We start from the raw sequence: 15,411 nt of genomic DNA, 5'->3' as shown, positions 1-15,411 counted from the left end.
TCATAGCTTGACCTTGTATTCTCTACACATCTGTCAGCATTATTAACTCACAGTGGTATTCTGATGCTTGTAGGATTCATCCAGCTGGGCTGGGTGCACAGACTGTAAGAACCAAGTCTAGGAAGAGCCAGGTGTTCACAGACCTATCGGAAAGGATTGGGCAAGGCAGTAGTGACCATTGGGAAGTTGATATCCCAGACCAGTCCCAAAGACAGAGGTGTCCATCGGGAGCTTGAGAGACCTAAATCCAGTCTAAAGGTCACAGTACCGATAGGGAGCCCCAACCTAAGTTCCAAGAGACACAGCAGATGAACTCATCCAGACGGGCTTGATTGGGGGCGACTCTGAGACTGCGGGATTTAGAGAGAGAGCGTGGGGCGCTGTTCTTACCTGGCTCATCCCCGGGCATGGCAGGATGGGAGGAAGGCAGATTGGGCTGTTGTAAGAGCAGAGCAAGAAACTTCATGGCCCACAGCGGGCGTATATCTGGAGGCCTGCCTTCTCATCTCCTGACATTCAGGAAGGACAGCTGCCCTTTGGGTCACAGCACACAAGGAACCAGCTCCTAACCCCAGAGGACTTTACAAGCCTCGGAAGGTCTCTAGTCTGTTCACTTATTCTAATTGGTAGGAGGAATGAAAACCTGTTTTCTGTATTGTGGGAACTACCAGATGGGCAAAGGGCACGTCCGGGGACAACCTTCTTCCATGCCATCTAATTTTCTATCCCATTTCCACATTTTCAGATGATTCATTTAATCTCCTTTAAAGAAACTTCTGGAGATGGCCACTTGGGTCTAGGTTTCTGAACAGCACCCCCAGAGGCTGGAGGAGTACTGAATTGCTTTATTGCAAATATTATACTCTCCCATTTTACAACCAGAACTAACGTTCAGTGCCCACATTCTTTTTGAGCTTTGCATGGACTCCCTTATTGAGCCATCGCTGTAACCCTGTGAAGTAGGTATTAGTTCCTGTCTTATTCTTCTGATGAGGAAACTGAAGCTCAGAGGGGTAAGTAACTTGATCAAGCTCAAACATCTAGGAAGCCAGAGATGAGGGTTAGAATTCAGGCATTTGAACACAGAGCCCTGCTTTTTTCTCTGTTGGCTTCTTATGATGTGTCACATTGAATTATTATTATTTTTAAAATATTTATTTTTTTATTTAGCTGTGACGGGTCTTAGTTGTGGCGTGCATGTGGGATCTAGCTCCCCCACCAGGGATTGAACCCGGGCCCCCTGCACTGGAAGCACAGAGCCTTAGCCACTGGACTGCCAGGGAAGGCCTCACATGGGATTATAATTGATTTCTTTCTGCCTCCGCACTAATCTGGATGCTCTCTGAGGACAGGGACCTGTTCTTATTCACATCTGTACCCAAGAGGTGAGCATCCCTCCCAGTGCACTCACTCATTCTGTTAGGCTCCCCACTGGCTGACTTGGTTCCATGAAAGAATTCCATGTGGCAACGTGAGCTGACGTCACACTGGTGTTTCCCAGTCAGAACCCAAACATTCTGTAGCGAGAAGAGCTCCTTAGTTCCTCAGAGAAATATAGGACAGATGCTAGCCTACAACTAAATACTTCCTTTCACCCATACGACAACAAACTAGCAGTTTTGGAATGATGGACAAGGTTCAAAGTTCTTTCGCCATTTTATTTTTGTTTTTAATGGAATTCCCACTTCATTTGTGCTTGCCTTATGCAGGTGAGTTCAAACCAGCTGGACAAACAACACACGTAATGGGTCGCTTCAAGCATGTTTTCACTTGTTTTAGGGGAAGTAAAAAGGAGTAATTATATTTCACTGCCACAAGTTTTCTTTTCCAGGTTATATACAGTCACAAAGACCCACAAATGTCACCGAAAAGCCCACACTGTACGCTAAGGAATTTCAATTATCTCATGTTCAAGGAGCTTTCTCAAAACACAGAGGTGAGTCATTGTTAGTACTCGTTCAGTGAAATGAGAACTGTATCCTGGGGTCCTCTCATGTGCTATATCAATGTGTCTCTTTTTTTAAGATTTAAAAACATTTATTTATTTTTGGCTGTGTGGGTCTTCATTGCAGTGCGCGGGCTTCTCATTGCAGTGGCTTCTCTTGCTGCAGAGCACGGGCTCTAGGCACGCGGGCTTCCGTAGTTGCAGCACGTGGGCTCAGTATTTGTGGCTCAGGGGCTCTAGAGTGCGGGCTCAGTAGTTGTGGTTTGCGGGCTCTAGAGTGCGGGCTCAGTAGCTGTAGCACACAGGCTTAGTTGCTCCACGGTATATGGGATCTTCCCGGACCAGGGCTTGAACCTGTGTCCCCTGCATTGGCAGGCGGATTCTTAACCACTGCGCCACCAGGGAAGCCCAATGTGTCTCTTCTTGTATATTTGTTAGTAGCATGGTCCATAAAATAATAAAATTAGATAAGCATTGCTTGGAAATTATATCCTACGCTCTTCACTCTCTGTAAGCTGGGTGACAGAAGGGCTGTGACTGTTGGGCCCTCCCTGGCCCCGGCTCTCCGACCTGATGAGAGCACAGCCCTCTTCAGCTCTGTGCTAAGTTTCTCCAGGTCCTCAGCTTGGGAGGAGGTTTCCCAGCTTGCGTGACTGCAAAAGCAGACCAGGACCCAAACGCACTGTGTTCTTAATGGTCCAGATTCATCAAAGGAAACACTGGATGCAAGCAGAGCACTGTGCTTCTGCAAATCAAGCCGCGCATTTCCATCAATACTAGGCATCGGAATAAACTTACTGAGAACATTTACCATCTTAGCTATTCGGAAACTACGTTTTAGGCCCCCTCATCTAATACCAAGTTACATCCTGACTTTCCTAAGTGCATCTTAAACCTGGCTCTTCTTTCTGATCCCCTTCAACGGCCGTCTAGCTCCAGCACGTACTGCACCCACGCCATTCCCAGGGCGTACTGGTAAGTCAAGGCATCTGGGAGGGTGGGTGGGATCCATGGACGTTCACAAAGCTGCTGAGCTGTGTGGCTCCAGAGGGCACCCCGCGCTGCTTGTCACTAACCTGTACAGCCCCTTTGTGCAAATTAGAAAAAGGGGCCCCCCGCCCCATGGTTGGATTAGTAATGATGTTGCTTGGGGCAGATTAGAAAATAGCACAGAGGTCAAAGCATCAGGAAATACAGAAAAAAACCCAACCAAACTCACAATTAATCCATCCCTCCATCCGTCCCAAAGACATTATTACCCTTCCTAAAGCTCAGCTATAATATTTCACTTCCCAGTTCACCCCCCACCCCAGCACCAAAGCCCAGAAAAGGAGTTCGGGCCAAGGTGTCAGAAGGCCCACATTATAGTCCTTACTTTGACACTAACTTGTCTTGTGAGATGGCAATAGAGGTTTGCTGAAACCTCTGCCACGCCTGAGCTTTGGGTCCCAAGTGTAGCTTCTGATACAGAGACAGAGACAGAATTGTTTGTCTAGTCAGATCACGGGAAGACTCCCATTTTCTCCTGTAACCTTCAGCTCTTGGTTATATGGAAAGATGCCTACCTCATAATAGGAAAAATACACATTGAAAATACACTAGAATTCCAGTTTTCAGCTATCATGTTGAAAATAGGCAAAAAATTTTACAACAAACTCTCCTGGCAAAGGAGTAGGGAAAGATAATCTCATATCTTGTTTGTAGGCTAGGAATGAGTACAACTTCTACAGAGCGCAATTGGCAATTCTTATAAAAAGAATGCATTCACTGTTTGACCCAGAGTGTTGAAATATCCCTGGGATTTGTTTTAATCAGGTATGGTAAGACTCGCAGACACGGAAATGATTGTCATGAAGGAAGACGTTTATACACACGGAATCCTAGAAACAGAAGGCATGGCACAGCATGCCGGGCCATGTGGGGAGGGACCAGAGTGGGTTAGGAGGCAGGAGGAGGAGAGGGGAGAGAATGACCCAGAGCTTCTGTTGGGGGTTTTGAGGGAAGGAGTGGGTGAGGTGGGGTAGGTACATGGAGTAAGCTTAGTGTTGCACAGTTTGAGTAATTGTGCTGGGCTCTGGGCTATAGGAGTGGCTCTCAGGTGTCCAGTACCTGGCCCTGGGGTGATTCAGGGCAGAGGGAGTATTGGCCTGGTGTGTGAGGGTTTGATGGTTGGTTTGAATATCAAAGACACCACAGGGGAGTCGCTTGCTGTCTCTGGGAAGTAGCCAGCCCTGAGAGGTGGAGCCTTCCCAGGATGAAGGCCCCAAATGGTAGACCATCAAGGATATAGAAAATAAGAAAATAGAGTCAATATACCCCGCAATTCCATTTCTGGGAATTTTATTTAAAATATGCTACTCCAGGGAATTCCCTGGCAGTCCAGTGGTTAGGACTTAGCACTTTCACTGCCAGGGCCCGGGTTCAATCCCTGGTCAGGGAATTAAGATCCCACAAGCCACATGGTGTGGCAAAAAAGAAAGAAAGAAAGAAAGAAAGAAAGAAAAGAAAGAAAAGAAAAGAAAAAGCTACTCCATTTTCTTACTTCATTTACCCTCCCCTTTTGCTTGGTGACTTTCTCGTCTATTTTTCTCATCCCACAGATACTCCCAACATATCTACCCCAGGCTTGCTCTTAGGGGATGACCTTGTTTCCTCCATCACTGACAAAATACAAGCACTTGACAGAGTGTCTGCATCCCCTGATCTAGCGCAGTTGTACCTTCTCATTTTTCCTCCCGTCTAGGCCAAGGCTGGCCCCTCACCTGTGCACCAGCTAACATCCCCTCAGGCCAACTGGGGACACCCCGGGCAATTCTCTCTCCCTTTCCAGGAACATCACAGCATTTAAAAGTATCATCCCCGTTCTTACATGAACATGCTGTCGGTTTTCCCATATTAAAAAACAAACCTCGTCTCTTGATCCCTCAGCCCCCCCTGGGAGCTGCCCCCATTTCTCCTCCCTCCATGACAGCAAAACTCTTCAGGAAGTTTCCAAAACTTGCTCTCTCCAATGCCTTTCCCCCTGTTCTCTCTCAAACCTGTTTCACTCACGCACATCGATGATATCTCCTTTGACTAGGTCTCCAACGACCTTCCCATTGCCAAGTCCAGCAACCAATTTTCAGGAGTCATTGTATTGAAACCGACTGTAACCCATACCCCCCCACCTAATATTTCATTAAGAAAATGTGAAAACAGAAAAGTTGAGAGAATCATAGAATGAACATCTATGTACGCCACACCTGAAGTCTACAATTAAGCGTTGAATCTGCAAGCATTTTTCAGTCCAGGTTCTTTTTGTCATGTCAGTCTGACTTCACATGGAGGTTTGAATCTCAAAGTATTTCTCAGCTCAGTCGTTGAACCAGTGAAGGGACACAAAGTGAGGGAGGGCCACGCTTGCGACAAGGAGTAGGCACTTCAATTTGTCAGATTTTTACAAGTGGGTAGTTTTTTTTTTAAATACTTATTTATTTTGTCTGTGCTGTGTCTTGCAAACTCTTTAGCTGCAGCATTCGGGATCTAGTTCCCTGACTACGGATTGAACCTGGGCCCCCTGCATTGGGGGCATGGAGCCTTACCTACTGGACCACCAGGGAAGTCCCTACAAGTGGTTGAGTAATGTACTTAGTCAATTGCTCTTTTGTTCAGTTTGTACCAACAATAGCTCTGTTTATTTATTTTTATTTCAGATAATGGGAGAAGTGGTACACCTGAGCCTACAAAAAGCATCCAAGGTTTTGTAGCACATTCAGTGGGCCTAAATACCAACCCCAATACAGGTTTGCGGAATTAGATTCTGAATTGCCCTACAATATTCCTTTTGTAACAGCACTACACAACCTAAGACCATCCGGGCAACACTTGAGTTGTAAAACTAAGGCCACTCTCCTTTCAGCTACATCGATGGCCGGTTCTGCTGTACTGAGTCAGGGATCCAGTCTCATAAGAGAGGGCTTTGACCAAAGACAGGAGGCAGATGGAAAAAGGAATCAGAGATTGGGTGGGAATTCAAATGATATTTGTTCACACAGGCTGTACAATCTAGCCTCTGTGTTTTTTTTTTTTTAGTTAAGAATACTATTTTTAAGGTTATTTCTGATTTTCTCTCCCATTCTGCCAAAACAATATGATTAACAAATATATTAACTGATAGTCACACCTAAAATGAGATTTTATGAGAACTTTTTTTTTTCCATTTTTAGCAGTGATTCCTTATAGACCTGCTCTTGTTCAAGTAATTACAATTGCGTGTATAGCCTTCAGTATTGCCCTGATATGTGGGATCACTATTTCCTACGTGATATACTAAGTCTATGCTAAATAACTTTTACCATCCTTAAGTAAGAAATAACAAGTTAACTAGGTTATTATTTTGTGATAGTAATGATGATGATGGTGATAATTCTTATAATCCTTAAATTATTATGGTCATTATACATTTTCAGACAGTGTTTTTTAGAATATGGGCTATATTCATGTTGGGTCATGATATAAATGAAAAAATTTAAAAGAAACTGGATAAAAAGAATTTTTTAAGTAAAAATAGACATTAGTTTTTTTAAAAAGCAAGCAAACAAACAAAGAAGAAACAGGACAGAATACAATTTAGTAGAATAGAAAGTATTAAAGTAAATGTTGGGCTTCCCTGGTGGCTCACTAGTTAAGAATCCGCCTGCCAATGCAGGGAACACGGGTTCGAGCCCCGATCTGGGAAGATCCTACATGCCACAGAGCAACTAAACCCGTGCACCACAACTGCTGAGCCTGCGCTCTAGAGCCAGTGAGCCACAACTACTGAGCCCACGCACCACAACTACTGAAGCCTGTGCACTAGAGCCCGTGCTCTGCAACAAGAGAAGCCACCACAATGAGAAGCCCACGCACCGCAACGAAGAGTAGCCCCCGCTCACCCCAACTAGAGAAAACCCACACAGCAACGAAGAACCAATGCAGTCAACGACAACAACAACAAAAAGTAAATGCTGATTTTCAACCTTTTCAGACTGAAGATTGTGAGGTAAATCTTATCTCTTACTGTGGATCATGATCAAAAATGTTTGAAAGCCACAGTCAGAGATGCTGTCATCCTCCCAAAATGTGGCTTTCTAGAGTGAACTTGATACTTTGGAGGGAATCTTAATAGTGCAAAGCAGAAAAGAGTGACCACTCTTTCTTTCACTAGAAACTTATTATCAATGCAATAATAGTAGGGGTAATAGTAGCGTTTAGGGAAGACACTTCATCTTGTTCACACAAATAAAGTTTGTGGTCAAGCTCAGGTTATGTGATCATTTTGAAATTAGTGTCAGACGAAAGCGAGCCACACTGTGACATCATGCTACTCTGATCAGGACCAACACATTGATTCCTATTCTAGGATTTAGTTCCAGGACACCATTATATCCCATCAGACATAGCTTGAGGAAGTACTAAATTATTTACTCTATCAGAATTAAGTGTGTACATGGGAAATGTATTGCCATGTATGGGATATTTTTTAAGGTAGCCATTTTAGGACCACTTGGAGTATGTCAAATGAAGGCAAAATTAAAGGTAAAATTGAAGAAATTTTGCTAAGGAGAGAGTGTCCCCAGTATGTTTGGTTCTGGGTTATCTATGACTCAATTTATGTAACTGGAATTTCAGTTTATTTCATTAGTCTAGACAAAGATGTTAACATATGAAGATTGCTAAAGTAACTCACTACAATGTATCCTCCTGGAATTTCAGTGCCCAATTAAATTACTGAGCTAATGTCAACATTTACAGCTTTTACATTTGTGTTACCCCCTAGTGACATTTTAGAACCTGATGCAAAAGGAAAAATATGTGCCCCAAAGTACATGTTTTTACATAATTTTTAGTGGTTAATTTTTTCCAGAAGTAGATTTTTGAAAATATATTGGTGAGTTTGATTTCACTTAAACCAGGAAAGTAAAGTTATAATAAATTTTGTTTCTGGTAAAGATAAAGTATTTAAACTTAAAATAATGCTGTGAGTTTTGATACAGCATTTTTCAATTTTTAAAATATATTTCAACTACTTTAATGTTTTGGAAAAGAAGAACCATAAAATAATACATAAAAACATGTATATAGGGACTCACATTTTCCCTTTGACTCAGTCTCCCATATGGTTCATCACAGCACTGATGGATCCTGTCTTTAAATTTTTGATATTTTGTTTATCATGGATTTTTCCCATTCATTTCTTTTATTTTTTTGGCCATACCATGAGGTTTGCAGGATCTTAGTTCCCCGACCAGGGATTGAACCTGGGCCCTAGGCAGTGGAAGCACCGAGTTCTAGCCACTGGACCGCCAGGGAATCCCCTCATTTCAATTTTTTACAATATTAAGTCAAAATATTTATCCCCATTACTGAGTTTTTTGGCACCCCCTTAAAGTGTTCACCTAAAGCGAGCACCTCACTCTCCTCACCCAAAATCTGGTCCTGTTCCAGCTTCCTGATTATCTGTAACAGTGTTTACAATCAGGCCATTTCTTCCTGCTACAGAGCATGATTCTGGAATGTTCCCCCTACATCCCTTCCTCCATCACAGCCCTAAGGAACACACATCACAGTTCTAAGGAACACAAATAAGCTAACCCTAAACTGATTTGTTATTACATGAGTCCAACACAAGTAAGAAGGTAAGTATGTCAGGAACAAGTAGAACTCTGTTACCCTTCACGTCACACAGAAATGTCTGTTCAACGATCCACTTCCAAGCTTGGGCCTAGGGTGGGGCGAGCGCAGCACTCACCTCAGGTGCAAAATTTAAGGGGGTGCAGTAGTCAAGAAACTCAGTAGTCAAGAAAAATAATAATTTATTGCAATATTTTTAAGTCTAAATGCCCTCAAAAATCCATGATGAACAAAATATCAACATTTTAAATACATGATCAGTGATGGTGTCGGGCCAAAGCATATTGGAGACTAAGCGAAAGGAAAAATCAGCGGTACCTATGCTACCTTTATTTAAAATGTTGACATTGTGTTCCTCATGGATTTGTTGGCATTAATTTTTCTTTTGTAAAATATTGCATTAAGATGTTATTGAACTTGATCATGGAGGTTTGTGCCCAGCCCGAGTGCCCCATTCCCGTCACCTGGCTCCAAATCACTCGCCCCTTTTCTGCGTGTCAGCCCCAATCTGAGTTCTATAATTCTATAGAACTATAGAATTCTATAATTCTAATTTTATTTCTATAATTAATTATAGTTCTATAATTATTTGGGTTTAAGTCTATTTCTGCCTCCTCCCCCATGTACTAGTGACCCCTTTTCAGTCAGAAAGTCACAAGGTTAAGACAGGATGATTTAGTGGGAAAATTGTGCTTTTAAATTTATCTATTTTGTCCTCCAGTCGACTGGTACAGGCTGAGGAAAAACAACAACTTGCGTCACTCTATGAAAATGTCAAGATACCATTATTAGGAGAGGAAGAGGAGGGCTCTGAGGACGAGTCCACACGCCTCCTTCCAGAGAGGGAGAAGGAGCTGGAGAAGTTCATTCATTCAGGTAGAGGGTCAACCAGCTTATCCTGTCAGATCCAAAATCCAAGGGAGGGCTTCCCTGGTGGCGCAGTGGTTGAGAGTCCGCCTGCCGATGCAGGGGACACGGGTTCGTGCCCCGGTCCGGGAAGATCCCACATGCCGCGGAGCGGCTGGGCCCGTGAGCCATGGCCGCTGAGCCTGCGCATCCGGAGCCTGTGCTCCGCAACAGGAGAGGCCACAACAGTGAGCGGCCCGCGTACCACAAAAAAAAATCCAAGGGAAGCTGAGCTGACAATGGTGGTTGGGCTTTCAAAGGCAAAGCTAATGAATATTTACAGCCACACATGCAGGAATGAGCCATTCGCATCAAATTACACAGAGGGGCAAACAGCTGTGTGGTTGTTTGATTCCTTTTGCAAGGCAATTCCAAGGACTGAAAAGAGACTTAAGGAAACAAGACTTTTCCTGGACTCAACATTTCCCTTAAACATACTTATCAATGTCGTGGTGTTGCCGAGTTTTGACCACAGACAGGCAGACGCCCTCCTGCGCTGTCTGCCTCAGTCTGATGTGGAAATGGGATGCAGGCCCATGAAACAGAGGTTACTACCCCCAGGTCAGAGACACCCCAGTGAGAATTGCCCACTACCCCTGCAAATCCTTGTGAGGAGAGAATAACATATATGCTCAAAGAAACCTGATTTTGTAGAAGTTCTGAGATTCTTCAGTACTTGCTTAAAAAAATCCTAGAGCAAAACGATGTAGATTGCAGTGTCTGATTCAATACTATTAAGCATTCGCTGCATGGATCTGCTCTCTAAGCACCCCAGAGACAGTCAGAGAGAGGCTGAGAGGCCAAGAGTAGAAGAGATAATTGATGCTTACTGAGGCAGACCGCCCTTGTACTCTTAGAAAATATTTTTAATGTCTTTTCATTGCATTAAATTATAACTTTTCTAAATGTTTAAAAATTGAAGTATAGTTGATTTACAATATTATAAATTTTTAAAACTGGATATTTATAAAGCTTGAATACAGAAAGTGGGAAATCATTTCAAAATGCAATTTTCACCATCCTTATCAGACAAATAACATTCATGAAAGCCTGAAAATTCCATTGTTTGTTCCTTTATTTTTCCATATATTTCCTCCCTTCTTTTGTCTCTAATTCCTGATTTATTAGTAGCTAAATAATGTTATGTCTACATTTTAGTCATTAGATCAAAAAGAAGAAAACATATGGAAAAGAAGAGATTGAACACACAGCAAAAGTTGGTAAAGGAAGTGGAAATAAAGGATGCTATACATACCGCAAATCCGGGGCCTCTGTGAAAAGAAGTGAAAGAGAGGCAGGACATGCCAGCCAGTGTGGAGGAAACACTGACAGAATGTGAGCATGACTTGCTCCTGGAGAACCTTGTGCAAGAGCACTCTAAAGGAAGAACACCAGATGTAAAAACAGGAAATAAATTCATATGATCTAGCAATCTTGCTTCCTAGTTCTTAGAGTTTATGAATAAATACAACTTAATTGGAAAAGAAAAAAATCCAACTTCGTAAGTGTGAAAGAGAAATTGTCAGGATTTTCTTTTCTCCTAACCAGCAGTTTCTTCTGGTAAGTCTCTCAGACCATGTGAGGAAACCACTTCCAGGAAACAAAGCTTCCCCAGTGACATTATCTGTTAATTCCAGTAGCTCGCTTCCATTTTATGTATAACAAGACTGAGAATGTCAAAATGAATATGACAGCAGACAGTAACCTTTGTTTTTAGGGATCTGGGATCTGGTGCAGGAAATAGGTCTGCAGGCAAAGAGCTATAAAGCATTGCCAGATGTACTGAGTGCTGTAAACTGGGAGTCACTGAGAGCTGTGGAAACACAAAAGGGGCAGGATTTAATCTGAGTGGTGCTGTTGGTGTGGAAAACAGTCTGATGGTTCCTTGAAAAGGTAAGCATAGAGTCACTACCTGACCCAGCAATTCCACTCCTGGGTATATATCCAAAAGAATTGAAAATATATGTACCTGCACACAAGAGAAACCCTCACACAGACGTTCATAGCAGCATTATTCATAAGAGCAAAAAGGTGGAAACACCGCATCAACCGATAAACAAATTAACAAGATGTGGTCTCTCCATAGAGTGGGATGTTATTAAGCAAGAAAAAAGAAGTACTGACACATGGTACAACATAGATGATCCTTGAAAACATTATGCTAAGTAAAAGCAGTTAGACACAAAAGGTCCACACATCGTATGATTCCATTTATACAAAATATCTAGAATAGGCAAATCCATAGAGGGTCAAAACAGATAAGTGGTTCTAGGTGCCGGAGGAGGGGAGAAAAGGGAAAGATGACTGGTGGGTAGGAGGATTCTCTTGGGGGCAATGAAAATGTTGAAAAGAAGATTAGTGTAACTTGAGGAGGCTGGTACCGAACCCAAGTTCAGCTGCTCACCACTCAGAAGACCAGTACTCAAGAGACAGGTGTTATATTTGATTTACAACATTGTTTTAATTCCTGCTGTACAGCAAAGTGACTCAGTTATACATATATATATATATATATACACTCTTTTTCTTTCTTTCTTTTCTTTTTTGGCCACACCTTGCAGGACCTTAGTTTGCCGACCAGGGATTGAACCTGGGCTACCGCAGCAAAAGTGCTCAATCCTAACCACTGGACCGCCAGGGAAATCCCTGGACTGCTTTTTATCAAGTATCAAGTACATGAGAAGAACATGAATCTTCTCAGGCAGATGTGTCTTAGCAAGAATCACTGAGGCAGGCAGAATTCTAAGATGGCCCCAAGACGCCTGCCCTCTGGTGTACACAGCTGTGTAGTTCCCTTCTCTTGAGTGTGGGTCTTTGAATATGAGGGATGTCACTCTTGTGATTACGCAAAATTGATGGGATTGTCGCTCTCTTAATTGTTACATTAAGCCACCTGTCCAAGTCTTTAGGGACTGGTTCTGTGCAGTGAAAGACCTTTACTAATCAACCCAGTGTGAAGGCTTCAGGCTTTCTCAGTTTTTTACCAGACATGCATCTTCCCTGGTGTGTGTGTGTGTGTGTTTCACCAGTTCTACCATATACAGTATGCTGCATTTATTTTTATTTTTTAAAAGTAGGATTGAAAGCCTTTTAGTCTTTTTTTAAAATTAATTAATTAATTTTTGGCTGCATTGGGTCTTTGCTGCTGCATGCGGGCTCTCTCCAGTTGAGGCTAGCCTGGACCTTTCACTGCGGTGGCCTCTCCCTGCGGCGGAGCACGGGCTCCTGGCACATGGGCCCAGCAGCTGTGGCTCACGGGCTCCAGAGCACAGGCTGAGTAGCTGTGGCGCTTGGGCTCAGCTGCTCTGAGGCATGTGGGATCCTCCCGGACCCGTGTCCCCTGCATTGGCAGGTGGACTCCCAACCCCTGCGCCACCAGGGAAGTCCCTATGCTGCATTTAAATGTCTTAATTTCCCTAATAGTCTCACTCCCCCCCCTTGCTCTGATTTTTCTCAGGGCATTAAACATTGTATTGCATTCCTCTGCCTTAGTCTTTTTGTTGCCCGGCACTGCAGGACTGCAATCTCCCTGCAGCTGCCCCAAGGTTTGGAATCTACCAGTGCCCTTACCGGCAACTAATATTTGTGTATAGTTTGAAGAGGAGGTCTAAATTCATATTTTACCATTTGTGTACTTCAGTGCTGCAGACCTTATTTATTTGGCCACGCCACTCGGCATGTGGAATCTTAGTTCCCTAACCAGGGATCGAACCCGCACTCCCTGCATTGGAAGCGTGGAGTCTTAACCACTGGACTGCCAGGGAAGTCCCCAGACCATATTTATTTATTTATTTTAATTACTTAATTTATTTTTGGCTGTGTTGGGTCTTCGTTGCTGCACAAGCTTTCTCTAGTTGCGGCGAGCGGGGGCTACTCTTTTTTTGTTTTGTTTTTTTTTTGCGGTATGTGGGCTCTCACTGCCGTGGCCTCTCCCGCCGCGGAGCACAGGCTCCGGATGCACAGGCCCAACGGCCATGGCTCACGGGCCCAGCCGCTCCGCGGCATGTGGGATCTTCCCAGACCGGGGCACGAACCCGTGTCCCCCGCATCGGCAAGCGGACTCTCAACCACAGCGCCACCAGGGAAGCGCCCTTGTGTTTGTTTTTTACTGTAGATTTATATCTCAATTTGTTTCAGAGCAATTACTTCAAACGTACATAGTTAATTTATTTTTGTCTATCTATGATGATTGCCGTATGATTGTTAAAGATAATTTCTTGAATTCCTAAACATGGTTGAATTTTTGTAATTTTGACGCTTGAATTGCATACGATAATTTTTATGAGCTTCCTATACCCGGGGACACAACTTTTGTGACTCTATGGAATGACAGGTGTAGCCTTTAGGGGCGTCTGAAAGAATTTGTTTAGCCTCTGAGAGCACGCTTGAGCTTCCCGGGAGTCCAAACTAATACGTTTCCAAACACCTGCGCGATCAGTTGCAGAAAGGGCTCCCCAGAGATCTGAGTATGGCCTTTTCAAGAAGGAGCGAAGTCCCTCCAATGCCCGGGAACCCAGACGCACCATTTCCCCTCGCCCCGGCAGCGGAGCTCTGCCTTTTTTTTTTTTTTTTTTTTTCTGCCTTCTTTACTAGAGGTCTGCAGGGAGAATCCTCACACGCGGCCTGTGGCTCTGAGGGAACTACATTACCCAGAACACTCCACGACGGGCGGCAGCGCCACTCAGCCAATCAAAGTCTCATAAAAGGTGCGTTTCCGTATCAGGTGCAATTCATAAGGGGGGACTTCCGCTTTCGTTCCCGTGGCGGCCATTTTAACTGCTCTGAGTCAGTTCTGGCTCCGGAGTGCTGGGTCTGGACCGACGTGACGGCCAACAAGATCCGAGAAGAGGCCTTGTTCCCTCAGGACAAAAGCAGGTCTGAGGCTCGGCGACGCCGCCCCGATGCCCCGCGCCAGGCCTGGGAGAGGGACTGCCGATCCGGGTCCCGCTCTGCCCACAGACCCCAGTGGCAGCGGTGGTGCTGAACGGACCCGCCTCAGGTAGATGCCTGTCCTCCGGGCCCTCACCGCCCTCACCCCAGCAGACACTAAAGCCCCCAGTGTGGGGCGCCTGCTCTCGTGCTCCCAGCCCAGGACCCGGTGTCCAGGATGGTGAGGCGGCCGTGGGTGTGATGCCAAAAGCTTGGCCTCTGTGCACAGGTGCTGAATCGAATCTCGGAGACAGTTTTCGGTGAAGCAGAAAATAATAGTTTTATTGCTTTGCCAGGCAACGGGGGACACAGTGGGCTCGTGCCCCGAAAACCTGTTGTCCCAACCCCGGGGGAGTTTGGTGAGGAGTTTTACAGCAACAGTTGAAGAACGCGGTTGTTGATAAGGATCAGGGTGTGAGCAGGGCTTGCATTCCTTTAATCTGGCCTCAGGTGGTCTCCTGATCTTCTCTGAAGAATGCTTCATCAAGTAGTTAGCATCTCTATTTGTTGGGAGTTTTAGTTCTGCAGTAGAGCTCAAGGATATTGTTATGCGTATCCCTTGACCTACAAACAAGAAACGCAAGACACAGAAAGGCTTCCGTACCCAGGAGCCCCTCAGGGTCCTGCTAGGTTTCTGGTGGGGCCCTGTTTCTGACAGTGTGGTGGCAAGTGGGGGAGGGTGACAGGCACAGGGATACCTTGTAAAAGGCGAACTGATCACTGAGGCTCAGAGATTAAGTAGCTATCCCAGACTTCAGGGCCAGGCAGCGGTACATGGAAGCCTGAGCCCATCAAACCCCTCCATAGACTCATCACTTGTTCCACATTTCCATGGCTGCTTATGGAACCAACACAGTCAAGTGGAAGGTGTCCCGTCCCCTCGCTGGGCCTGACACTGTATCACATGTTCTCTGGATTGTGGTGTCTTGAGACTCTTAAGTGCTATTTCCCCAGTCCTTGAGTCCCACCTGGGGTGGAGG

The 15,411-nt window shown here is 44.6% G+C and overlaps 1 protein-coding gene and 1 long non-coding RNA gene across 2 annotated transcripts; both read left to right on the top strand.

Annotated features, from left to right (window-relative positions):
* Positions 1 to 1,624: 1,624 nt before the first annotated feature.
* LOC307066955 (uncharacterized protein C19orf18) lies at positions 1,625 to 10,928 on the top strand (the record flags this gene model as incomplete). The annotated part of the gene is made up of 4 exons (XM_079724166.1): positions 1,625 to 1,709; positions 6,151 to 6,253; positions 9,318 to 9,472; positions 10,661 to 10,928. 4 exons carry the CDS (start codon positions 1,625 to 1,627, stop codon positions 10,777 to 10,779), a joined length of 462 nt encoding a protein of 153 aa, XP_079580292.1. The 3' UTR covers positions 10,780 to 10,928.
* Positions 1,831 to 5,700, top strand: LOC307066525. Its single transcript, XR_013811381.1, has 3 exons — positions 1,831 to 1,936; positions 2,879 to 2,920; positions 5,638 to 5,700. It is a non-coding gene; the product is annotated as an uncharacterized lncRNA (long non-coding RNA).
* Positions 10,929 to 15,411: the final 4,483 nt, after the last annotated feature.

This window comes from Hyperoodon ampullatus (genome assembly GCF_949752795.1).
Source record: "Hyperoodon ampullatus genome assembly, chromosome: 18".
NCBI classification, from domain to species: domain Eukaryota; kingdom Metazoa; phylum Chordata; class Mammalia; order Artiodactyla; family Ziphiidae; genus Hyperoodon; species Hyperoodon ampullatus.
Note: the sequence above shows the minus strand (reverse complement) of the source record. Positions and strands in the feature narration are given on the sequence as shown.